At 43.1% G+C, this 26764-nt stretch overlaps 1 protein-coding gene across 4 annotated transcripts in view; it reads left to right on the top strand.

Annotated features, from left to right (window-relative positions):
* Positions 1-26764, top strand: part of GNAS (GNAS complex locus) — a 161555-nt gene that overhangs the window by 44800 nt on the left and 89991 nt on the right. Inside the window, exons 1-2 of one of the 4 annotated variants that reach the window (XM_052786534.1) lie at positions 13938-14883; positions 18913-18985. In XM_052786534.1, coding sequence (XP_052642494.1) covers positions 14745-14883; positions 18913-18985 — 212 coding nt within the window. In that variant the 5' untranslated portion in view covers positions 13938-14744. Of the gene's footprint in view, positions 1-13937; positions 14884-15164; positions 15293-16311; positions 18425-18912; positions 18986-26764 lie in introns of those variants that run through there. The other 3 variants (XM_052786553.1, XM_052786544.1, XM_052786525.1) reach the window with 3 other exon arrangements.

The raw sequence follows: 26764 nt of genomic DNA, 5'->3' as shown, positions 1-26764 counted from the left end.
CATCCATGTTCATGAAAAGGAATCACAGAAGGGTCACCAGGTCTTTTCCTGTTCCTCCTCCTCTCGCCACTTTATGGATGCTTACTGTCAGTGTAAAACACGAAGATGCTTTTTCCATGACAAATAAGGAGTGAGGGGCCCTATCAAGCAAAAGCCGTGGGTCTAACTAAGCACAGCACAAATCCCTGGGTCAGAACTTGGAACTCAGTGACCTTTTCTCTTATCAAGGACTTGTCTGGTCTAATAATCAAAACTGAAAGGGCCTGGCCTTTTAAGGGAGGGAGGAACCTAAGTATTTGTGGCTTACATTGATTTTGGTAGGAGTTGTGGCTGCTTGGCTGTTCTAAAGTATTTTATCCTAGCTGCCATAGTTGCTTCATGAGGCTCCTTCATTTCACACTGGGCAGTCCCAGGAGAGCAAGACAAAATGTCCATACTTGAAGGAGTTCTGGATAAGTCATATGCTAGTTGAAGATCTACATGTTTAGGACCTTAATATTCTAAGTATGCATTTTCATAAGTGTAACAGAGTAGCTGTTCACATTATAGTAAGTAATAGACCTTTCTGTCAAGAAGAAATTGCAGTTTCCTCAGAATACATTGCTGTGTTGCTGCAAAGCCCATCAGACAGTAGAGGGAGCACAAGTTAACAGTCACTTTTCCCAGTGCCATGGGATAGCAGCACTAATTGTATGTAAAACAGCTAAGAGAAATGGAAGAAAGAAAGAAAGAGTGAAAGCCGTGTTGGTTAGTAGTGTACTGGAAGTGGATGAAAGGGCTGGAGGGAACAGGTTAAATGCCTGAGTATTAGGGAACGAGGAGCTAAATATGGCATCTTAATACAGCACGTGGCAAGAGGCCAGATCTGTTAGTTCATAGATCTTAACCTGCTTCCAATAGTTGTGTCTGAGCAGGATTAAAAACCAGGAGGGGAGTTTTTTGGGGTTCTGGTTTCAACAGCGATGGTATCTCTGAAAAGCAATTTCAGTGCTGTGGCATCCAAACCCAAATTCTCATCTTGTGGGACCTTAGGATCCAAGCCGCAACCTAGCATCATTTCTTCAGTCTGTCTGTACCAAACATTGATAACTATGCTCTACAAAATAATTTGTGTGCAGCTACAAAATGTAGTTAGGTGATCGTGGCTCTCTGGAAGTAAAACGTAGCGCTCTGACAACTGATGTTCATATCAAGAATAGTGTGCAAATTTAGCTTCTACTGCTGGTTTAAAAAAAGGTAGCATGTCCAAGGTGTAATTTTCTTATGCTCTGCGTTAGACGTGTTTACGTTATGCAGTACCAGAGCTAGGACAAGTTGCTAAAATATAAGGTTTCTTAGGAATCAGCTGTATTAATGACTTTCTTATAACTGAGGATATAAATGAGAGTGACATTTATGTAACAGAGTTTCCAGTATAAAAGCCAAAGTCTGTTGGCTATAAACACTCAGAAAGCTTTACCATGAAAAATTATAACAATCAGGGGTTAGATGTTACATTTAGAGAAAATGCAGGGCGAGATGCATAAATCTACTGCTTTTTTCATCACCTTTTTCCAAGTGTAATGACTCGAGCTGAAGTTAACTTTTTACTACTTAAGAAGATTATATGGTTCATAGAAAAATAATTCAAACTGCTTAATTTTTAAAGCTTTTTTTAATAAGAAAACTTCAAAGAGGTTCATTTTAGAGTAGGATTCAAGTAATGTAGGTAAGGTAGTTAAATACTCCCTCCCTGAAAGGTAGTTTGAAAAATAGACTTTCATGGCACCTATACAAGTATTTCTGTAGATCCTTATCTGTAAGAACAGCAACATACTTCTTTTTTAATTAAAGATCATTATAATTGCTAATGTATGATTGTTGGGGGGCATATATGAGTCAAATTGTGGTTTTAAGAACACAATTTTTGAGAACACCTTAACCTTCACTGAATCCTTCGCCCTGTGCTGTAATGTCTGTGTGGAATTAAAATATGGGCCCATGCTGGAGATGCCCTATGTCCTTGCCAAGGAGAGGAGCACCTCCAAGAGGACAAATGAGAAAGCTGGGAATCATTCAGAATAACTGAAGAACCGAATTTCGTAAGACAGTGACCATTTTGCAGAGAAGCTGGTTAGCAGTTTGGGAAAGGAACAAAACAAAGAACCTTTGAAACCAAAGCAAAGGGGCAGAAGAGAGGTTCAAATTATTTAGGGAAGAGACGTTCTTTCACAAATAAGCAAAACTTTCTAGAGAGAGCAGAGGCAGACTCATCGCTGCTAGAAATGGCATAATCAGGCCAAGAAGTGAATTCAAGCCTGTTTTTTTCCATGAATTTGTTCCTTGCTTATGTGTTTTTGTTAGGTTTTTTTTATTGTTTTGGGGGGGGGGGGGGCGTTAAGACTTAGGTCTCTATGATTAAGAGGTTCCTCTGCTAAGCCTATATTGCTTTCTTTCATAGTCCTTTAAGGATACTACTGGAAAACCAGAGTTTCTCACAGCCAATATACCCTAGGGTAATGTACCAAAAGAACTGTCTCCAGAAAATTGTTCCATAAGTGTTGATGTGTCCAGATAGTGGCTTACACCATGGAGTGCTCTTCAGCTCGGGTCTTCAAAGCTAGTCAGTGGTGATTCATTCACGATGTTATATCTGTCTAGACATGAGAACTTGATGCAATAAAAAAGTTTCTTACTCAGGTATTAAGAGACTGTAACAATTACATAATTGTTACTAGGGCAGGAGGTCTCAAGTCATGGTAGATTATTACTGTCATGTCTTGCCCCATCTTCTTCTCTGCATGCAGACCAGTTTGGAGTGTTTGGATCCAGCCAGTGAATCTATGTGCTTCTACCTATCTGAGTCGTTTGCTCCTGCTTACAGCTTTCACATTGATGCTTCTATCAAGAGACCTCCGGTAGGACCTTTCTGCAGCAGTGAGATCCTGCAGTCCATTTTCTTAGGCAGTGAAAGCACTGCTTCGGTGCTTCACATTCTTAATTTCATAATATAATCTCAGCTTCAGCTCCCTGGTAATGGGAATTCCTTTATTCATCCTTAGGTGAGGAATTTCTTAGCCTTTTTAACTTTACGCTTAAACAGTACTAAGCATATACAGATCATTGAAAAATAGCATTCTTGCAAGTCTTTACTGCACAGTTCAATCTTGTAGCTCGTGTGTCTTAGATTGGGTCACTATCCCTGTGCCCATCGGCTTTTCATGCCTTCCCTCTGATTAGCTTGACCAGTGTGGGCTGATGCAGTCCCTTTCATAGAGTCTGAAGTCCATTCTTTCTAGCCCTCTTTCTTCCCTTCAAGCCAGCTTTTAGGGTGAAGAATTAATTCTTCTTATTTCTAGGCTGAAAGTTGGGAGACGGACTGTGCTGGTAGATCACGGTGGCTCTGTTTCTGCTTTGCGGCCATCGTCGTTCAGCTGGGTACAGAGTCTCTCCAGCAGCAGGAATGCTTTTATCTCCCATGGAGGGTATGATACCAAATAAATGTAAACAAACCTTATAGCCAAGGTGATGTTCACAAAATAAAACGGGGTTATCATTTTGATGGAGAACTATTTTTGGTGTGTCACAGTTGCCTTGGTCCCTTTTGCCTGCCAGAACTGTGAATTTATAAACTCCCTCACTAGTTTCCTCACTCAAGGGAAGCAAAACCAGGAAGCTTAAACTCCGTTTTTCTTTCAAAGGAATATTAATGGCAAACATTATGAGTTACTCGCTCACCTCTGTAATAGTACACTTGTCCATTGATGAGATGGTCCAGACAGAACAGAGGATTAGGAATGTAGAATTTAAGACTGAATTTGAAAAGGCAGCACAGGAACTTCACGCCCCAAAATATCCTCTGAAAGTTTGGCTTTATTTCATACTGTCGGCCAGGATTCTCCTTACGGCACCACGATATTCATAATAAAGAAATAAATTAAATCCACCCCTTCCTGTATGCCTCACAACACATAGCACTGTGCATGCTCAGCACATGTGTAGTTTTGATAAAGAGACATTATCAAGCCTGAAATCATTTCAAACACAAATAATGTGGCTGCCCAGCACTTCCTCTGGAAGTAGTTCCTTGGACAAATCTTCCTTAACTCTCACATGTATGGAGTTAGTATATATATCCCTCAGTAACACCAATTCATAGAAGGAATTTTTCAGAATAAGTGTACAGCTGTGTATTTTATATATAGGGTGTGAAATGCAGCCATGCAGGAGGGCCCTGCCTTCAGCCTGCGATTGCCGGTGCCAGGAGGGACTCGGCGTCTTCCAAATGCCCCACAGCACAGGGTGGGGTGTGTGTGTGGGGGGAATAGATGTCCCCGTGCCGTCACCCAGGGGTGCTGGCTGAGGGCAGGGCGGGTTACCGGTCACTCTTTGTGTTTATGGGCTGGCAGAGGAGCTGCAGCTTGAAGGAGGCAGTGGGGTAAAAGCTGTTGGATCCCCTGCCCCTTGCGGCATCCCTGGATCCTTGGCCGTTCTGAGGGCGAGGTGGCTTTCCATCAAAGAAAGCCCTTCCGCTGACACAGCTATGATCCCACTGAGTCAAGGGGAGGGCGTCTCTCCATATGCAGTGTTACAGTCTTCATTCACACCGGGCTTGCAGGGAGCTCAGTCACTCCGGGCTGACACCCAGAAAGTGGATAACAGCCTCCAAGGCTGGTTCGGGTCCCAGGGGTTGGAGCGTGCTCCTCGCCGCTGAGGACCGGGGGCTCAACCGCGCCGCTTGCTTTCTGTTTACATAGTGTAGACTGAGCTGTAAAAAGCCGATTGCTTCAGAAGCGAATAGGTCACTCACAAGAGAGCGTGCACAGAGCAATGGAAAAACAAATTCGTTATTGTAACACCAGAGAGCATAAAGCAAACCTGGAGGTGACCTGCAAAAGAACACAGCACCGGGTTTCTGCCCTGCTTGGTGCTTTATGGTCTACAAAGAAAGACTGAGAAGTGTGCAGGCATTTTTTTTTTTTTCCTAGTTTCAAAATAAAAAGTATCTTTGTCTGGTACTTTGAATGTAGCAAGCACGCTGATTCTAGCTTTCCTTGGTTTTGCTGGAGGGCCTGTGGGAGAAGGACTCAACAGGATACTAGCAGTTTTCTCAGAGTTTTCATTTAAGAAAAACAGTGTTTAGATTTTGAACAAAGCCTATTTTCTCATCTAATGTTGCTGGGAATGTCTGAGTTAAAGAGGTGTTAAGAAAAGGAAGACAGACTATTACAAAAAAATCGCTTCCTTTTTGAATAATTATTTTATGATGAAACGTGTAGCAGCAGGGCTTAAAGGTCACCAGTGAGATCAGGGCCCCTTGGTTCTCGATACTGTGCAGACATGTCGGAAGTAAACAGCTTACAACCTATATGAGAGAGGCAGATAAAAGATAATTGGAAAAAGAGGCACAGAAAGGGGAAGTGGCTCGTCCAAGGTCACGCATGGATTGCTGGCTGTGCTGGATCGAACCATCTGCGGTAGATCAGGTCTCCTGGATGCTGTTCCCCTGTTTGATCACCGCACTCATTTCTTCTCCATTGACATTTTGGGAGCGTTCAGACAGGCCCGAGCGTCCCCCTGGGCTGGGTCCACAGGAGGGGATAATCCTTCACCTCTGTTGGTTTTAATGTGGCAGAGGCAAAATCCCAGTGTTGGACCACAGGTCCAGACCCCGACTGCTGTCTGGTTCCCACAGCCCTGGCAATGGATGTCTTTCCTGGCTTTGTCTGAGATAGAGTGACAAGGGAAACCTTTTATTGCACACCTAAAGACTTGGAGATAATCGATTGTTTTATATACATTTCTAAAATCTAAGAGACAAAAAAAACCCCCAACCCACCAGAAAGACTTATTTGCAACGCTGGGAAAGGGTCTAAATTCTGCAACTGCCCTAGGGTGTGTGGGGCACTCTAATTTAACGTAAAGGCACTTAAGAAGTAATGATGCTGTTCGTTTGCCAGACAGCCGGATTCTTCCAGGAAAAATAGGGTACAAAAGACCCGTATTCTATAATTGTGTCTGTATGTAATTTTAGGATCTAAGCTTAACGTTTCTCCATCTAAAGAAAAAGATGGGAGAAAGCACCCTTTCTGAAAGGGAACATTTTCAGTCCTTTAGCAGTACAGAGACAGAGGAGCAAAATCACAGTTCTGTTTTCCTTGCAGATCGTCTCTAATAATGGCTCCTGGTATTGAGAGTATTGTGGTTTTCCAGCACTAAAATGTAAAGTTATTTTGAGCGTGAAAGCCTGAATGTCATTCTATTTAAAAAAATGTAAAAGAAGGAGAGGAATGTTTACAGCACATTAAAACCTGTGTGACAACTTAGCAAGAACTATTTTAACAATCTTCTTATTCCCCTTCCTGTTATGTGCCATAAAATGAGAATGCAGTGTCAGTAATAAATAATATTCGTGTGGAGGGATAGCTCACCGTGCTGCTGGAGAGCAGGCTGGGTCAGGCTGAGCCTAAGCTTATGCTCAGCCCTAGCTCCCATCCTGCTCCGTTAGGAACCGCGGCTGGTGCCGGGCTGCTCAGCTGCCTTGTGTGCTGGGGAGGTGAAGCCAGCAGCTTCTCCTCCTCTGCTGACCCCCTCGGCAGGAGAAAGGCTTGGGAGTTTTTGTGCTTCTTTGCAAGAGCTAACTATAACCTGGTATTTGGAAAACACAGCCTCTACTACTACTGCCTCCCTGGGTTTTGTGACCCAAACGTAACGAGGATTAAAGCAGAATAATTCTTTATAAAAAACTTCGCAGTCGAGGGTAGGTCTGCAGTGAATGTTGACAAATATTGAAACTAAATCTGAGAAAAGACTTGTTCCAATTTTTTTTGTAATCGGCATTCCATATGTGTTATGTGGAGAGCTAGGATGTGCTGCTACTTCTGTTACATAAGAGGTTTTTTTTTTTTAAATGAAGTGCAGTGCAGAATGCATGAGTAGTGAGAAGGCATATCAGAAAAAAAAAAAACCCTGCAAGAAAATAAGAAAAGCTACTAGGTGAAAAGCTCTTACTGAGTCTGTTATTTCCATAATTCCATGAGTTCCTTAAAGTCTCTTTTAATATTTCTGAGGAAAAGCCTCGAAGTGAAAGGAGGGAGGCAAGGATTTTTTTTTTTCCTTTGGTTTAAAGGAAGGTCTTGGTTAATTCTATTAGTAGACTTTGAGCTTGTTTTTATTTAAAAACAAAACAAAAATCCTTCTCAAGTTTAGAATCTCTGTATGGAAAAATTCTTCTTTGCCAGAGAGGGAAGTATCTCCTTTTCATTCTGTTTGTTTTGGAGTATCTGTACTTAAGTGTTTTGTGTTTCTTCTTGATTGAATACATTAGTAGTGCATTAATTTCTTCCTGACAATGCTGATTTCATTGCATTCGGATAGGCTCACTCTTTCCCATATGACAGACAAACTTGTCGTTTTACTTGATGACCCTGCTTTGCCCTCCCTGGGTTTGATTGATAATGGCTTTATTTCCTACCTTGTTTACCTTTTAATGCTTTTTGAAGTGACTTTTGTTCTGGCTGCCGCAAAGGAAACAGCTGAAAAAAACCCCACATTGGATTCTTGCTCCAATTCCAATCTGTTTGCTTTGTTTTTCCTTTTTAGATTATTGTTTGGCTTTAATTTGTTTGTTTCTCCTTTAAATGGGCTTGAGATTACTCAAGGGTTCCTTGTTCAGCAGGTCAAAGGGTAACTTGGAGACTTTGAAACCGTCTCCCTTTTTATCACCAAGTTTCGTTCTTCCAAGAGTCCAAAGGATTTTGCAGGACGATAGCTCGTGGAGGATGCCTCCATGTAAGGAAAGCGTGAGCAGCAGACCTGAGTCATTGCAAGAGGCCACGGGAGCCTTTTTAGTGTTCAAAGCAGATGAAGAAGACACTGATCTAAGTCTAAATCAGAACCTTAACTAATCCTTATATATAACTAGCTAGAAGACTGAGTTTACTGAGGATTAAATACATTGAGATTGATAGGTTTGATACTCGACTACCAGTCACTTCTGTGGCCTAGGATGAAGGCCCACAGTTCTGTATTTCTAAAGCTAAAAATTTTAACAGACTTCAAACCAGAGAGGTATCAATACACAAAAATATACAGTGTGTGCTATTAAAAAATGTCCTTTAACTGAAAGAGTCAGTCTGTCCCAGAGGTAATCCCTGCTTTTGAAAGAGGGAAGTCTGTTCAAACTACTCAGCCACGGCACTGTGAATTTGTAAGACAGCAAAACAAAGCATTGGGCAATGTAGGCTCCTTGACAAAAATTCACAGCTACATCTTACTTCTGCATAAGATTTTAATCCTCAAAGGTGCTATGCACAGGGGGATCTTCTTCTGTACCTTTCTAATATAAATTCACTCACTGTTTGTTTTTTTCCAGTACTTTAAATCCCTTGAAAACCTTAGCAGGAAAAAAAAGCACCTCTAAAGTCTTCATTTCTTACAAAGATATACAAAGATAATAAATTTCAAGTGAATCACAGAGTGGAGAAGAATGCATAGGGTTTTTTGGTTTGGTTTTTTTTTTTTTAAAGAAAGCAGGGTATAGGCATTATCCTACAATAGCATATATTCAGCTGTGGGGGAATTACAGGGTTGCAGATTCTCAGTGAAAAAAGATTAAACTATCTTCCCCTTGAGAGTTCACCTTGACATGATTAGCAGCTCTGACCCAAACTCTTAGGAGTGGAACAGTCTCACAGGTGTGAGGACTAGGGAGAGGATATAACTGAGATGCATGGTTGTAACTGCATTTTCAGGTTTGTAGTGAAATGACCCATAGTTTGTTTGTTTGTTGCTCCTTGACAGCTTTAAATCAGAGAGTATTTTTCTGGTGGGTTTTTTTTGTTGTTGGTTTTTTTTTTTTCCACACACACAAGCCTAACTCTCTTTTGGTTCATCCTGATATCATAGAGAGGAATGTTACAAAGTTTACAGTCTAGGTTTTCAAGTGGAAAGAGTCTAAAGTAAATCAGAGATAAAGGTGTTGCTGTAAGAACCACTTGTTTCATGTGTTCCCCAGATTGAGGTCTGCATCCTTCCATGAAAAAGACTTGCTGAAAATAGGCTATTTCCTATAAACAGAAACAAAGGAAATTGTACAGTTAGATCACCACTATTGCTTTTACTTTTTGAACTACAGATTTTGTCTTCTCTGCTGTGTCTCCTCAGCTGTGGCAGGAACTGAAATACAGGCTATTCCAGTGGCAAGGAAGGCTGACAACCTCCTCAAAAGCTGCAGTGCCATTTCAATCCAGTTGCTAAGGGATGCTCAAGCGTGATGTCGTCTGTATCTTCACTTCCAAATGAGCACATTAGTTTGGTCACAACTCCACCCCCACAGTTCACAGCCAAAAGTTTACGAGGTCATGTTCACTGTGGACAGCGTGAGCCCGTAAGGAACTGTACAACTGTCCCATCTGAAAACTAATTAACCGTTTCTTTTTTCTGGAAGCTGGGGCATCCAAAGTGCTCAGTACCTTCAACTTACTAACAAATGTGAATAGTCTGCAATAGGAAATAAGGGTGTTTGTCACCGGGAGGGTTTGGAAGGCATCTGTGGTGTAAGGTGGACATCTTGATCTGGGTCTCATCATCACCTGTAAAAACAAAGAGTAGCTCGAGTGAATTCAGAGCCTAAGTCTGATTGATTGAGAGTAAAACTGATGCAACATCAAAATTGAAAGCAGAAAGTTTTATCCATTCAGTTAGAAAGAGAAAAGAATGGAACAACATGAAGTATGTGTCTCAGAAGCATTTTTTCTACAGGCTCAAAACCTACTCTGTTAAGAAAATAGTAACCCCAAAAACAGCTCTTGCATCTTGTCCAGCCAATGTTTGTGAATTTTACAACAGTATTTCCTTATCTTTTACCTATACAGGTGTGAATATCCTCATGCACAATAAGGGAGACTACCACAAGGAAAATGCATTAAAACATATGCAATGATCTGTCAAATATAACATAAATATATTAAAACAGGAAAAATATAGTATTTTTCTTGAGGTCCTTTTGAGTGATTGTACCAACAGGTATTATATGTAAATCTTAAAAGGACAGTAGTTTATGTGTATAGGGTGGGAGAAGCTTAAGGGACATGTACTTTTCAACAAGTTCTCTCTCACTTGTGCTGTTATGGATGGTCTACTTCTACATTAAATCTTTTTAACCGTTTGTAAATCAAGCTAGTATAGTTGCCCTAGCTGGGAACAGTAAAGTCCCCATAAATTATGCACTTCAATAGGACTGCTCAACTGAGGAGAGTACATGTTTATTTACAGGACTGGGCTATTGTTACAAATATTCCCTCAGTCTCAAACACCAAGCAGTAGTTTTGGGGGCAAAAGCTGTGGAGGGAGAATGGAGAAAAGAATTGTAATGAGATTCCTCTTTCCAAAAAAATTAAGAACATTAAGAGATCTGATTATTTTCATTAGAATGTAATAGAAGTTAGGCCAATGGGACTAAAAAAGTATTAACTAAAGTTATCAAGTGGACTGAAATGGATTATAGATATGTGAAACTTTCCTATACACGTCCCCCACAAATATTCCACTGGAATATTATTCACTTTGAATTATCCTGCTGCCTCTCCCTGTGAGATCTTTTCTGGTTTGAGAAGTGAAACAGCAAAATATCATTTCACACTGCCAAACCCCCTGTTCTTTTTGTGAAATCCTTAAGCTAAGATGCATGTTGGTGTCTCAGAGTCTTTGCATTTACTTTAGACCGAAAAAAAATGCAGCAGAAACTGAGGCTGTTGGCTGTTACATTCAGACACAGAAGGAGTATCAATGAATTTGAATTTCATCTGTAAGTGCAATGTTCACAGTCTTCTGCGTGTAAACTCTTATCTCCCATTAATTTAGATAGTGCAGGATTGAGTCAATAGACGTAAGTCTTCTCATGTGTCTTGCAGCCACTTCCACGTTCAGGTTACCTTGCATTTTTGGAAAATATTTCTGCTTAACATGCAGCAGTGTCCTTTAACACCCTTTTTTGAGTATTTTCAGGCCTCAAATAATTAGACTTTTATCACAGAGGCACTATGCCCATACATGTAGCTATTTCATCTTTGCATTTATTCTTAAGACTGCAGCTTCTTCAGAAGTGAGCTTTAATTTGACAGTGAGTTAGGGGTCAGATTTTGCCTGTACTTACCCTTCTGATGGCAGGAGTCTGGTGAAACTGAAGTTCATGGATTTTTACAAGATGGAAGCTAGTGCAACTAGTTCCAATAAGAAACACAATTTACTCTAAAGACATGTCAGCAGCATTATGTTATTTAAATAAATAAAAAAGAGTGAGAACAGCTAATGTGTTGGTATGCTCGCTCTTCAAATGGTGCTCTCCTAATCAGGGCAGGACTAGAAAAAAATCATGGCAATTCGGTGGGTTTGTGAAGTACACTTGGTGCCTTACGTCTTGTGTTCTGTCGTATTTCAGAAAGACAAAAAAAGGCTGTAATTGCTGATGGGTTTAACAATTTGGGAGTTTTCTTTTTGTTTTCTGTAGCTTTTCATGCTTTTACACTTTAACAAGACTTGTAGTACAAGAAGCTAATTCTTAATTCTGTTGTAACTGTGAGTTTTGTGAATTAGCTGAGTGTGTTTTCCCTTTTCAACTACCTCATGCTTTGTTCAACCTGAAGAGACAGAGGCACAGGGTATACGTTCCAGGAGGGCAGCAAGTCCTGTGCCCCAGCGTGGTGGCTGGCAGCTGTTTGAGTTTAACCTTGCCGAGCCTGTCCCCGTTTGCTTTTGGGAGAGGGATGGGTGGGTGCTGCTGGACAACGGCATTTACACAGCAATGACTCCCTTGTTGGTGGATGCTTTGGCATATTTACCGCTCCGCTTTGCCTACGCTAATGCCGCTCACCGTTCACCAAGATTTTAGCCTTTTGTGTATCTCCAGCAATAATTTTTATCTTGTTTGTGTATTACTTCGTGTTTGGAGCCTGAGATAGGCTTCCTTCCCCCCTAGCTGGGACCCGGAGGGAAGCAAAGCGTGGAGGCTGGGGCAGATTTTCCCTGCTGCGTGAGGTGGCAGGTACTGGCATTTCTGCATTCTCTTCATACCTGCGACCATAAAAAGGCGATGAGGTTTTATAATCTTCAGTCTGAATTCTGCTTTATTGAGTCCTTTGTACCTGGTAAACACCACAGTTAAAATATATTTGAATAACGTGTATTACGTGGAAACAACACAAATAAATAAAAGACCTATAAAAGATCCAAGGAATTGTAATCTTTGCTTCAGATTGATGTGGGCATTGCTGAGCCAAGTCTCTCTAAGACCTTTTAAAACTGCCTTGGCCTAACCAGCACCTGGAGAAGTCAATAAGAGCCTCTCCACTGACTCCAAAGCTCTTAGGCTCTGTGTACCCCAAAGTTGCGGCATTTAAAAATAGACTGAATGTGCCAATAACTCCTCAAAGACCAAGACTTGGTGGTGGTGGTCCCTGTTTCTTCTGAGGTCCACCCCTCTTTCAGCAAGGTCAACTAAACAGATGTATCTGATGACACTAACTGTGACCTAATTGTTTGCTCTATTCACATAATTTTTTTACTGTAGGTAGTTCTAAATACAGTAACTGGATGGCGTAAGAAGGTGTGTTCATGGGAATAGCATTGTAGATAGTTGAATTTGGCAAGTGAGGATAAGTAATTTAGGGATAGTAAAGGACATCTCATTACTCTCGGGGGGGGGGGTGTAGAGAAAAACTACCTGTGTATTTTAGGGAACCGGGTTTTACAAAGAGCAAAGCGCCAATCTTTGTTTTCCAGATGTAGCTGATAAGCTTGTGCATGAAAACCACTGTGTCATCTATATAATGAGGTTTCAAAAAATATTTTAGAGAACAAAACGGAGCTAGATAGCTGGCAAAACCATACATAGAAGCAACTGCATGCATCAAGTTGTACTCCGCTGGTCCACCCAGCATGACTTGGTAGGTTGTTGCCCTCTGTCCCACGGCTGAAGGGGCACCCCACGGGCTTGGCTGGACCCAGCGCCCGGTGGTTTGTGTTGTGCGCGAGGGAGCTGCCCAACGCTGGTGAAATGCATTTGCCCAGAAATACCCGCACTGGTAAAAATTAATTCATGCACATCAGCGTCTGCAGGATCATCCTGTAGGTTGGTAGTCGGATATTCGGAGTTCAACTGAGAAAATGTAAAAATATATACATACGTAAGTACCAAGTAGGATAACTTCTGCAGTGATTATTTTCAAGTGCAGTATAAAGTGCCCCGGGGCACGACTCCGTTAAAATTTATTCAGAATCCTATTAACCGAACCCCCAACTCCTGCGCATCTCTTCTCGGCTGCTTTTCATCCCCAAAAGCCCTTCCCAAAGACCACTTGCCATCAGAGCGACTGCCGTACCCCGGCGGCCGACCGTCCGAGGGGATGGCGGCCTGGGGGGCGGGAAAGAAGTCGGCATGGCGGGGAGGGCCGCTGAGTTCCCACACCGTGCAGCGGGCTCCCTGAGCGGCAGAACCCGCCGGAGCGGCGCGGGGCCCCTCTGCGCCACGGCGGGGCGAGAGCGGCGGCGGGGCCGGTTCGAAGAGGGCGCCGGCGGCGGCGCGGGCTGACGCGGGCTGTCATGTGAGCGGCCCCGCTCCCAGGGTTCAGTGTGGGCCTGCTTGCCCCACCCCGCCGCTCTGCCGCCTCGGTGCAGCTCAATAGGGGGAAGGAGAAAAAAAAAAAAAGGAAAAAAAATAAAAGGGGGGGTCTTAAAAAAAAATAAGAAATGCGGGAGAGAGCAGGGGAAATAAGACGGGGAAAAATCCTCCGGTGAGGGACAGGTTTTTGCGCGGGGGGGGAGAGACCAAGCGGGCTTTTTTTTTTTTTTTTTGCCTTTTTTTTTTTCCTCCCCCCGCTCCCCGCCCCGCTGGAGAAGCTGAGAGGATTCAGCCGCCTGGAAACCTAATGTGAAAAAGCAGCAGCAAGGAGAGAGAGGAAAAAAAAAAAAAAAGAAAAAATAAGAGGGGGGGGCTTGGATTGGACCCCCACGCCCCGGTGAGGGAGGAAGGACCCGCGGCGGCCGGCGGGCGAGGAGCTGCGGCGCCCGGCGAGGGAAGGGGACCCGACCTCCGCCGAGAGCCGGGGCTGGCGTGACCCCCTCGGCGCTTCTGCCCGTTGGCGCGGGGGGAGAGGCGAGGAAGAGACGTTTCCCGATCCTCCCCGCCGACGATTTGGGGAGGTTTCCGCGCCTGGAGCCCGTGCCTTTGGATCTAAAGAGGATTATTTTTTTTTTAATTTTTTTTTTTGGGGGGGGGTTGGCACTGAAGCTGGATTTGTTCCTGTGCGTGCGGCGCGGGGGGAGGCATTTCTGTTCCCTCTAGAGGAGCCGGCGGCCCGGCCGGGGGCGCGGAGATCCCCGCGGATCGCTCCGCATCGGGCCCTGCCGCCACCCCCCCCCCCCCGGGGAAAGGTGCGCTGAGGGGATCGGCGCGGGGCTGAGCGGGGGGGCGGGGGAGGAGAAGCAGCTGCAGCTGCCGGGGAGGAGGCCCGGCGGAGCAGCAGCAAAGTCATCGCCATCGGCCCCCCCTTGGCTGGCTCCGGGCTCGGCTCTCTCCATGTCTCTGGCTCTGGGCAGCGGCCGCCACAGCAGCGAGTAGGGGGGGAGGAGAGGAGGAGGAGGAGGAGGAGGAGGAAGAAGAAGAAGAAGAAGAAGGGAGCCCGGGAGAGTGCCTCCCTCCCTCCCCCCGGCAGCCCCGGCCGCCTCCCGTCCCCTCGCCCCGCGTCCCCTGCCTCCCCCTCCCCAAGATGGGCTGTTTAGGGAACAGCAAGACGGAGGATCAGCGCAACGAGGAGAAGGCGCAGCGGGAGGCCAACAAGAAGATCGAGAAGCAGCTGCAGAAGGACAAGCAGGTCTATAGGGCCACGCACCGGCTGCTCCTGCTGGGTAAGGGGGCCGCGGGCAGCGCGGCGCCGGGGCAGCGGGCCGGGGGCCGGCGGCCGTCCCCTCCCCGCCGGGGGGAGGGCAGGGGGGAGGGCGGCGGGGCCGCGCACCGGCCCCCTGCCCGGGCACGGGGAGGCCCGAGGGAGAGGTGGGGCCCGGGGGGGACCGGAGCCGCAGGGCCCACCCGTTCCGCGGGGCCGGGGCGGTCGGGGGGTGGGGGTGGGGGTGTCGGTTGGGGCGGCCGGCGAGCCCGCTCCCGCCGGCGCCGCGGGGATCCGCTAGGGCCCGGCGGCGCTGAGGGGAGCGGTGCGGTGCGGTGCGGTCCGGAGGAGCCTGCCGGGCTCCTCGGCCTGGCGGCGGCGGGGAGGTGTCGGGCACCACCCGGGGCGCCGCGGGCAGGGCCGGCCCGCAGGTACGGAGCTGCGGCTTGGGGGCCGCTCTCCGCCCGCGGGGGGTGGGGGGGCAGCGCCCCGCCGCCGGGGCGGCAGGCCGGGGCGGGGAGCGGGCCTCGGGGCCGAGCGTGAGGAGGTGGCCGGGGATGCCGGGCCGGCCGCCGGCGAGGGGCGCGGGAGCGTCGGGCCCGAGGGGAAACCTGGGAGATAAACACGGCAGGGCGCTGACAGGGGCCGCGGGCCTGCCCTGGGCGTGCGGAGCGGGGAAGCAGCTGCCGCGGCGAAGGCCGGTCACCGCGGCCTGGCAGGAGCCGGGGGCCGGGCCGGGGGAGGCGGCCGAGGCTCGGCCGGCCCGAGACGGCTCCTCTTCGCCGGGGGCTGAGGCAGGGCAGCCGAGGAGCGTGCGGCCAGGCCGGGAGAGGAGGAAGAGGAAGGGAGGAAGTCGGGGAATCGTTTTGGGGGAAACGGAGGGAGGATGTCGGTCCCGGAGGGAAGCGCGGTGGCCGGCGTTGGGGACGAGGGAGCTCCGTGCCCGTGGCGGGGGGGAGCGGGGCCGGGGCCGGGCTGGGAGCGGGCGGCCCGCATGTCCTCCGTCCCCCGGCGGGCTCCTTGGGCTTACTTTCGCCGCACCATTAATTAATTGAGGTATCGCGCGTTTGGAGGAAGGGGAACGTTTGTAGCTTGGCTTCAGGTGTTATCTCAGCGGTGAATTTGGGTTACCTGCATGTGTCGTGTTTTTCGGGAGATCCAGTTAGAAATGCAGCTTATGGCTTCAAGGAAGGGGAAGGTCCAAAAATCGGTATCGGAGAGAACAAGATGTTTGTCAGACTCATTCTGTCAAAGTATTTTAAAGTAGTCTTTTAAAACAAGATGCAGTTATGAGATCTCGGTTGTTTTGCTCACGCCGAGGGACCGCTTGTGCACATTATGCAGGGGCTTTAGCGTGGAGGAGAGGCTAGGCCTCAGTGAGCTGACTCAGTTCTGGTGTGAAATGACCGTAATTGGGTGGGGGGGGGGGGGGGAACCAAAAGAATTTTTGAAGGTTGTGAATTTGGAAGTGTACACTTACTGGTAAAATCTTTCAAATGCCAGTTTGAAGAAAGAGGCTTAACATAAATGGAGAGTGACTGGGACTACAGCAGCACCTGCGGCACTGAGGAGTCTGCCAGGGTGCCAGCAGAAATCTTTTAACAGGATAATTTGGACTTCAGCTCTTGGGGAATGTCTTGGACTTCCAGATTTCAGGCTGAACATTACGTAGATACATAGAAGCCATTTGTCATCAAGTGGGTTACTTTCGTAAGAGGCAGAGTTTCAGAAAACAGAAACATGATGGGCTTGCCTGGGTTTTCCTTCTGTTTTCTTTAGTTTTGGTGGCTGAAAAATAGTTCAGATACTTGTAAATAAAAATTTGCGGGTGTTCAGTGATGGCTGTAAGGTCATCTGTGTGCGTGTGTTTTAAAGTGATAGTTCAGCTGTTGCAGTTTTGAACAGTAGCTGTCATGAATTGTGGACAGTCTATAACACAAACTCACTGGTGAAAAATAAAAAAGTTTACGTCCCTATTACTATGTCATGTTTACTTTAAGACACGTGAAATAAAAAAACCAAGTACTTTGAAAGTATTCTTAATATTTTCATGTCATATTCAAATAACAACAAAGAAGAGCTGCCAAGTATTCTAACGGGTTCATACTGCTCTTTGTAGGCCCCGCTGCTGTACACGTGCTTGCCCCTTCTGCCACGAGCAGTCTCACTGAAATTAGTGGAACTCTCCTTGGTGGTGAAGTTAAATGTATGCATAATTGTTGGTAAGAATAGGGCCTTAATGAGTGGCCAAATATAGAAATAGACTTATTCAGAAATTTAGTTGTAATACTTCATTTTGGTTCACTGGTGGTGTAGCTGATCCAGAGAACCCAGGTATGTCAATACCAAACTATGCATTTATAGCAAATGCAACAACTATCTACCCTCGTTCTTGGTCTAAGTGAAGCAGAGATTTTGGCTCCCAGCACTTACAAATATAAGATGTGATTTGGAGTTACAACTGAAATTTTGTTATTAATTATTCTGAATGGAAGTACGACTATAGCATATGCTGCTATTCCTGAATAATTCTTAGTTGTGAAGAGGACCCAGTCTCTCTCTTAACCCAAGATACTCATTCTTGGATTAGTTTTGCCACCTGTCTTTATTGCGTGGTGCAGTATGCCTGAAGAGACAGAGTGTGTATATTATAAAATAGTAGTTTTGGGGAGAAATGGCACTTGCCTAAAGAGTTGGAGATAAAAACTGCTCTCTTAAGTGCTTACAAAACATCAGTGAGCAAGGAGACGAAAAAGGAGTAAGGCTCTGGTATTAAGGTGGCAAAACATGCAGGCAGGTTCTATGGAGAGAAGAGCAGGGCTATTAGGAATTCATGAGGGAGAAGGAAAAGAAGGGAAAAAGCAGAGGGGAATGCATTTGTTGGAAGATGAACTTTGAAATATAACTGCTAAAATACAGTTTTGAACGTGAGGCTCAAAATGGAGGCTTGTGCTGTCAGTGTGTGCTAGCAGAGGCCTGGCATCCTATAAATGCAGACTGTACCTCTGTGCCCATTCTGCCACAGACATACATTTTCTGTTGTTGAGACATAGGCTAATGAGAGGAATAAACAAGTAGCCAGGAGACACGAAGGGGAATCTTTCTAAATTTTGCCAGGTTATGATACTACTCTTGCAAAAGTATGTTTGCTTTATATAGAAAACTACCAATCTGGCAGCATGGAGCAGCTCAATGAAATGCTGCTGTTTGAGTCTTTTTAGCATGCATGGAAAGACGGGTACTATAGGCAGATGGGTTGCCCTGTGCACTGGCATCCGTGCAGCACAGCAGAAATAGCATACACCTACTTATGGAAACTGGAGTAAAGTGGCGTGGTTTTTTTTGTACTGCAGGTATATAAGGGAATCAGAGGGGAGCTGCAGGAGGGGGGAGGCTATTTGGAGCATGTAGCCACAAAAGGTGGTCTTTGCGTCTCGTTGTGTATGTGATTGATTTGGAACGTGTAGAGAGGGTGGGAGGTTGCTTACAAGACACAAATTAGAGAAGGAGGCTTCTGTAGCTTTGTGGGTGGAGGCTTAAAGGGATGCCTTCCTTTTTCAGATGTGAGTATCCACATATTTTATTTCTTGTGATTTAAGTTACAGTCTTTTGACTGGGTGATGATAACTGCAGCCAAACTTAAAATATTTTAAGGTTCTAACGAAAATGTTTCAGTTTAATATGGACTTCAGTCAGTCTTTCTCTCCATCAGAGTAGTGACAAGGCAAGCAGTTTTTGATGTTCCCTGTCTTGTTCTCTATAAAATGTTGAAGTTGTCCTTTTCCTTCCAAACCCTGCAATCTGCTTTTAACGTTGACACTGGAAAAATGGACAGTGAAATGATCCAAGATTCAGATCTGACACGACTTGAGCTGGGCATTTATTTTTAGCTACAACTGAAGTTTCCAGTGGCAATTATTTCTTTTTCTTTCACTTTTCACTCCTGCACTGAGAAAACCAACTTTCTCGATTTTACCCTGAAGAAAAAATTCTAGTGTGTCACTTCATCACTCATGCTTCCTTCTGAAATTGATTTACTTTCATTTTCTAGGTGCTGGTGAATCCGGTAAAAGCACAATAGTCAAACAGATGAGGATCTTGCATGTGAATGGATTTAATGCTGAGTAAGTGCATTTGCTTTTTCACTTTACAACCTACCTTACGTCTGTGCACCACACAGTAGTCGTTGCTGTTGTTTTGTATCTTGGTATATTTTCTTCTTGCTACTGTTTCACGGTCTCTAGAATTCGGATGTGTATTTTTAGATGAGATTAATAGACATTAACTTGAAGTCATGCACCAATAATAAGTAAGAGCTAACGGTATAGAATGCTTTATATCAAGGTTCAGTATAGCTGATTTGATTAAGGCTTAAGTTTTGTGGTTTGTTTTTTTTAACTGCAGTTTCTTTCACAACATGGCTGACACTGATTTACCTCTGCTGTAGCACATTGATTCATACTGCTGTAAACATACCTCCTGTTAGTGCACAAAATGAATGCAATTTTCTTCATTTAGAGCAAGTAAGGCTTTTGTTTCTGTCTCCTCACAAAATGAGACTGTACTACGAATTTTGGGGGTAATAGGTCAGATTTTCTTCTCTTTTCTGTTGTGTTTGCTTGTCCAGATGTTTGTGTTAAATTATGTTTCTAAAAGCTTTTCTTGTTCACGCTTAAAATCTGTTCTATTATATGATAGTTGTGAGGAGTGGAATGGCATTAGGGTAGGGAAAATGGAAATGTTTTTTTTTTTTTGTCTGAGACAGATTTGTGTTTGCTAACTTTTTCGTCTAACCTTGCTAGGGAGTAGGAGGAGATTATTCTGCATGTTATATGCTTGCAAGTGTCCGTGTGTGTGTCTACCAAAAGCTGCTAAATTAATTCTAATTGAATTAAGGTGTTAGAATTTCAGAGCTTATTCTCTGTGTGTATTATTTTTTTTTTTTTTAGATTATATTACTGGTTTTGTCTTTCTCGTCTTCAAACATAACATTTTTGTATTGGCATCCTCTACCTTCTAGTAGTATCATCTATTTCGTGAATAGTGCCTTTTTCGGAAGATTAAGCTTTCACTAGTCTTTCAGTAGTTAATTCTTCAGTCAGAATGTCTGAGCTAAAAGTTTAGCCGAGGAGCCTGGACAATACTTCTTCCTAATCCCCAAATGCTAGTTCAGGGTAAGGTACACAGTCTTTTGGAAGAAAGTTCAGACTGTTTCATAATAAATTACATTCTGTGCTACATGTTTTTAGCTCCTCTTTATAAGGAATATTTTCTTTATCCAAGACAACTCTTTTTCAGAAGTGCCCAGTCCTGCATCCTGTTAGTGCTGAGTTGTCTCCATTGTTTTGGCTGCTCTTGTTACTAAAGACCTTTTAAAAGACTTGCCCGACTTAAAAGATTTGCATGAGTTGACTTTGATAGCAGCTCTCAACATTAGGTGCTAAGTAAAAAGTTCATCAATGAAAGAGGAAGTCAAGGATCCCTGGCACCTTTAAAAGTATCAATCCATTGAACCAATACAGTTCTTGCAAGTTTTCTAAGCATACAGATGCTCTTAAAGAGATGATGCTGCGGTGTAATGAATGGTGTATTACATGGGTAGATTAACTTTCTCAACCCTGCAAGCTGCATACCCAAATTTGTGCGAAAGTGGGAGTCCATGGACCCATTATACAAAGCCTGCAGAGCTGGGGAGGGACTGGGACACACTCTGGGATTTGCAACAGCAGTGTGTTCCTCGAACATCTCACTTCTGTGTTGTAGGTTGGGGCTGAGCTGAGCATGCATCTGGATTCCAGGGCAACATGGCAAATTTGGCCTCAGGAGCCTCTGCTGGCTTCTGCCTTCTCATAGGCAAGGGATTTGGATTACCTAGCAGCCCTATGCCAGCACAGCCCTGCTTCCAGTCACATAGCATACCCCAGTGTGGGAGGATGCATGAATTGCGGGGGAGCTGCATGCAGCTCAGGAGCCATAGGTTGTCCACCCCATGGCGTATTGTCTTGCAGTCAGTCCTTTGTGCTTGTCCTTTTGTGGGTAGTATGTATTGGAACATTCAGGTGCGTAAAAATGAAATAAAAAAGTGGTATATATAAAATGTACAAGAAGTAAGTTATAATGCATCTAATTTTAGGTTTCTGTTGCCAAAAATAATCAGTAGATCCACTTTACAGGGGGGAGAAGGCTGTTTTTCAGTGTTTTGTAATACTTGCAAGTATTACAAGTTAGTCCTTAAGTAACTCGTATTTTCTTCAAAGTTACTAACTGCTCCCTACATTGTCCTGCTTTCCCTGCTGGCCTTTTTGCCAGATTCATTCCTTTCCTGCCCTACTTTCCTTGAGGAAAAATGATGCGGGATTCAGCTAATGAGAGAGATAGTATGGAAGTTTTTTGGAAGGGTAGGAAAAGTAAATCATTACTTCTCTTAATGTTGTTATCAGTGGTGCTACAACATGAACATGTTTGTATACACCACCACAGTTGATGTGATGAATAACAGCAGAGAGGTTGTGAAAACTGTAGTATGCTGGAGATGACGAGAGATTTTTTTAATGTCAGTGTCCATGTACATAACTGTAGTTTTGGATTATTTCTGTTGGTGCAGCTTATTCATGTGGCTTGAAAGAAATCCAGTTTAAAGTCCTGTCTAAAACTTGTTTGCCTTTGATTTGATTGTCCAGTGATAATTGACGTTTGAAGCAGAAAGAGGATACCCGTTATGAAGGATGTGTAATGTGCTATGAACAAGGGAATCAAAAGTTTTTATGTAGTCTTACTCAAATACTCTTCTTAATTTCTGGTGAGTAAACAGGATATCCAGTGCTAAATGCACTAGCTTCCTTCAGTGAGTGTGAGGATTTTTTATTTGTTGTGGATTTAGGATAGATGGACAGTTGTCATGTGCATTTAGGTGAATTGTTGTAGCATTTAACAAGGTGAAATCTATGTAGTTCTACAAAACTAGAAGAATTTCCTCTGGGACTCCAATCCTTGATCGCTTTAGCTAATTAATTATTTGAGGAACTGTATGGAATCAAGTGTTCCAGGTAATTAATATGCTTAATAGTTAACAATGCTAAGGTGAATTTGAAGGTGGTTAAAGTTCTAGCCAAGTTAACTACAGTAAAGACTGTTTAAAAATTTCTCAATGTGCTTTTTATAATCTGTAGTTGAGTGTAGAAATAATTTTTTTTGTTCCTGTTGTCAAGGTGGTGTGTGGGAAGTAACAGCGCTGTGGCGTTGGTAGGCAGAGTAGAATACTGGAGAAGCAAGGCATGGTCTACAGCACAGGTTTTTCTGGATGGAGTTTTTGGAAGGGCTTAGCCTGCTTCCAGCTCTTGCAGGACGGCTTCAGTTGGCCGTGCTATAAACTGATGTCTTCCTACAGCAATTTCATAAGCGTGCCGTGTCTTTAGCATGGAAGAGCTGCATTTTAAGCATAATGAAGACTCCATATCAACCAAATTTTCTACTCTTTGCGTTGCTGCCAACAACAGAGCCCCTTGTGATGTAGAAAGGGTTTAAATTTGGCTTGTAATAGCAGGAAGCCTGTGACTTCCCTTCCTTTCCTTCCCTCCCTCCTCAACACTTCAACTGTCTTTTCATGAGGCTATTCCAGAGGAATAGGTCTCTGCTGTTGCATACTGCATTTTGTGAGCATCCACTGATAAAGTGGAGCTAAAACCTTCTCTTTTTGACTGCAGAAGTTTGGGTGCCAATCTTTGTGAGCCAGAAGGGATTAAAAATGGAAAAGGGAGGACAGGAAGTGTAAGGAATATAGTTGAAAGAATTAATGTAAGTGTATAGTTCAGGTTGAAGAGGAAAAAAAAAAACCCTCTTTTCTGTGTTATCTTGGGGCCAGGGTTCTTTGCTTCTAAGATGATGGCCTTTCACTGACTTTTTTTTAAAGTCATCTTTCCCCTCTGTGATTGCTGTGGGTTTGGCTGACAGACTCTAAGGAGAGGGTCATTGTCATGCACAATTTTAGAAGGTGGGGCATTGGCAAGGGTGATAGACAATTTTGAAGTGTCATGGGAAAAACTGGGACAAGCAGAAATATTTAGATAGAAATAAATTGTTGAAATGTGACTTACGACATCCACTACAAAGATTGACAAATAATGGGAATGTGCCTTTGTGATTGGTAAGTTTGAATAGTGTTTATGATTCAGGAAGTCTTTAGGTTATCGGGAATTTCAGATAACACTTCTCAGCCTCAGTTTCCCAAATGGTGTTGTATAATGATGACTTTATTTCTTAAACTGGTAAATTGAAGTGTTGGATAGGAGTTTGTGTATTTATCAAATCTGTTAATGATGATGGCAGAAGCAGAACTGAATAGCTGTATCTGCAAGACTTAGATAACAAATATATTTGCATTTCTCTTGTACTTTTAAAAATTATTTTCTCTTAGTGGGAAAGTTAAGAAAGCCAAGTCGGCCTTTTAAAGGTTTGGAACTTTTTGTCTTTTCTTACCTAGATTTAGTAGTTTGTGAGGAAGGGGATATTAGCCATTGATGCTTTCTAATATTTTCTTTATGCATCTTGTACACCAAAAGTTGAACTGCAGTGCCACCATTATTTCACATAAACCAGTAGTTGATGTTATCTAGTCACATTGGTCAGTGTCGATCTCTTTTGTGACTGAAATGACTTCTGTTTTGGTAACTTTACTCTGCTTCTGTCTGATACTGTGTTTTGTTTTCTAACTTTGGTCTTTCTGTGCATGTGATTTTATGGAAGGGAAGTTAATGTTATGAGTGAGGAAAAAGTATAATATTTATAACTAAGTCTTCTAAAATAATGATTTCCCTCCTAATGGCTAATATTAGTTTGTATACACAAATGTTATTGCTCTGTTTTTACAGTTCCTTTAGATTTGTGTACCAATACCATGTTTTTAGAATGGTCACATCAGTTCCTTGCCAAGAAACAAACTGACTTTATTGTATTTTACTCTACTGGCAACAAAAATAATTTTTTCCTGGTGTCCAAGTAACATTGAAAATTGGAGGGGGGTGGGGGGGTTTATGTGTGTGATTTCCCTCCCCCCTCCTCCTTTCTTTCTTTGCATCACAATGTATATTGGGAGGCTTCTGCAGATTTGAGGCAGAGAGCTTTTTTTTTTTTTTTTTCTTTTCTTCACAGCTCCTGTTCCAGGGCACAGACGAGGTGTTACTGTGCTGGAAAATTTGTGTGTACATGTCTGTTCAAGACTATGAAAAGTTCCGTTCCAGCTGAACAGCTAGTTATGGGTTTTGATCAAAATTTGTACTGCAGAACATAAAGTAAAGGTGTGGGCGGAGAGGGGAGCAGGATATGTATTTCAGTCTATTTTAGGTCTTGTCCTAAGAACTGACACAGCTGTGTAATTGAATTTTGTCAAAAGACAAGAATATACCAACAGTGAATAAATACTATGATTAAGAACTGAGTACTGCATATAGCTTGTAAAAGTTTATGCAGAATGTTTATGCAAGTTAAATATAAGTTCCATCAACTTGAAAGAAATGGGAGGTAATATCTGGTGATGTTAAACAACCCAAGCAAACAAGAAATTCCTTAATTGTTAGGATGTTTAATGTTGTGTTTATGTGCATGAAATAATTTTTTCTTTGGAAATACTTTTATTTTTACAAAGGGGAAAATCCCATTCTGTGAAAAAGTAAACCTGAACTCCATGAAGCAGCATTAATATTTCGTTATGTTTTGAAAAAAGGAAAAAAAGTTTACAGGTTTTGGGTTTTTCAAGTTTCTTGGGGTATCTTGCCCTAAGATATGAGACATTCTCCATTAGGAACATGTGCAAGTATTTTGCAGTTAAAACTACTACTTGGGTGTGATTTTAAATACTGTAAGATGAGTTTTCAGAAAATTCTGATAGTTTATAATACCTACAGCGGGCCTTATTCGGCAAAGAGTATTAACGTACTGTGGTACTGAATATTCCAATAGTCAATGGAGTAACTCCCTTACCTTGCTTAGAGGCATTCTGAAATCAAGCCATTAAAATATTTCGCTGTGCAAGTGAAGTGAATATTTTTTTTTTCAGGGTGCAAAATGATGTTATTTAGTTTCCTGAAAGTATTACAGAAAAGCAATGCTTGAAGGAATCTAAAAGTTTAAAAAGCCGGTTAGTTCTATCTGGTTTTAGATGCTCATGGTAGGCTCAGGCTAACCATAAGTGGAGAGATGACAACACAGTATTGAAAGAAAGCATAGACTTTCATTTTTACATTATGCTTTATTTTCAGCTGCCTGTTTTGTGTGTTTGCTTTTTCAAGAAATTCTTACTTAGGTAAAAGAAAGAAAGTGAGAATTGAAGATAAAAATGTCTTTATTTTTATAATTGCATGGGAAACAAGGTGGTGTTGCTCATAGCAGAGCATGCATCTTATCTGCATTTACTGGTTGGTGGGAAATGCTGAATTCTCCTAGCAAAGCAGTATTTAAACTACCAGTTTTATGTTGTTGCACGTTGAGAGCGCTCTGTCCTCTGAATTGCTGTTCCTGGCCATGCAACTTGGCATTTGTGCTTTCAGCTAAATATTTCAGTTTTCTGATTAAAAAAAAAACAACAGCAGCAGTAGTAGTAAACTCATCCCTTAAGCTAAATTTGTGTATGTTGCAGACATGATTTGGCATGTAAAGGGACTGGCCAAAAATATGGCAATAGTTTTTACTTGTTTAGAGGTTTAAATTTCACAAAAGCTTTTTAAGTATGCATAGACAGCTATCAACCTAGTAGAAAGGTTTATAGTTAGAGTTGTAGAGAGCTTGGAGGGCAGTAACTATGAATAGTGGAATAAGCATGGGTGATGTAATCTGAGAAGCAGAAGAGAGAGACAGAAGAGAGCTTAAGATTTAACTATGTGGAAAACATTGTGAATGGGTCTGGGAGGATTTTGACTTTTGATGGTAGATGTGGGATTTTACCCATTATTTTTGGTAAAAATGAACAAATTTTGTAAACCCCATTTTAAAAAAATCGCAAGTTTCCTTTTACCTTCTCAAAACAGATAGTAAACTGTTCTTTGGGTAGCTGAGCTAACGAAGTCTGATTTCTGTAACTTGTTCTGTGTCTCCCAAATCTTTTCTTCAATAGTCCCTCCCAGTCCCCTACAGCGTCTGCAGTTCCTCCCCACAGGACCTGTAGCTTCCCAAGTATCTCTCGTTTCCTCCAACCAATACAGCCCTCTTTGTAGCCCATGTTCCATGGCCCTGATGTCCCCTGCAACACTGACCCCTAAATACTCCTGGATTGTCCAGTCCTTTATCTTCCTTTTTCTGCTTTTCCTGCTACCTGGACAAAGTCAGCATGTACTGTGGCTGGCGTAGATCTACATGAACTCTTCCTGCTTTTCCTCATTGGAGCACTAATTTTGGTCTCTATTCTACTCAGCCTCTGAATTTTGTTTCTGGGAGTTAACCTCTGCAACAACAACCCTCCTTCAAGTTTCGTTGAAGTTTGACAACAGTATCTGAGAGAGAGTGAGACTGAGAGAAAACCGCTAAAAAAAGTCCTACTCTTCCTCAATTCACGCCAAATATTTTTTGAAATATTTTTACTCTGCACATTCATGAGGTAAAGTGGAAGTAGTATGTTTTTCTCCATTTTATTATCTTAAGCAAGCATCTACTAGTATAAGCCAATGTATCATATTCTGTTTAACTTGTTATTTAATAAATCATGAACTATATTAAATACCCCCAAAAAACTTTAAATAACTTCAAAAATAGAACTCTGTATGGAGAATATTAAATAGATATCTATATTCCACGCTTCAGTGTGCTTTCTGAAAAAAATTCAGTGTATCGGGTTTTCCCCAACTCTTCTCAAGAATTAGACCTTCAGAGTGATTACCTTTTCTCTAGCCAGTGTTACAGAATCAGTACTATGTGAA

Source organism: Harpia harpyja, chromosome 1, assembly GCF_026419915.1.
Source record: "Harpia harpyja isolate bHarHar1 chromosome 1, bHarHar1 primary haplotype, whole genome shotgun sequence".
Classification (NCBI taxonomy): domain Eukaryota; kingdom Metazoa; phylum Chordata; class Aves; order Accipitriformes; family Accipitridae; genus Harpia; species Harpia harpyja.
The sequence above is the reverse complement of the archived record's forward strand: the minus strand, read 5'-3'. Positions and strand labels throughout refer to the sequence as shown.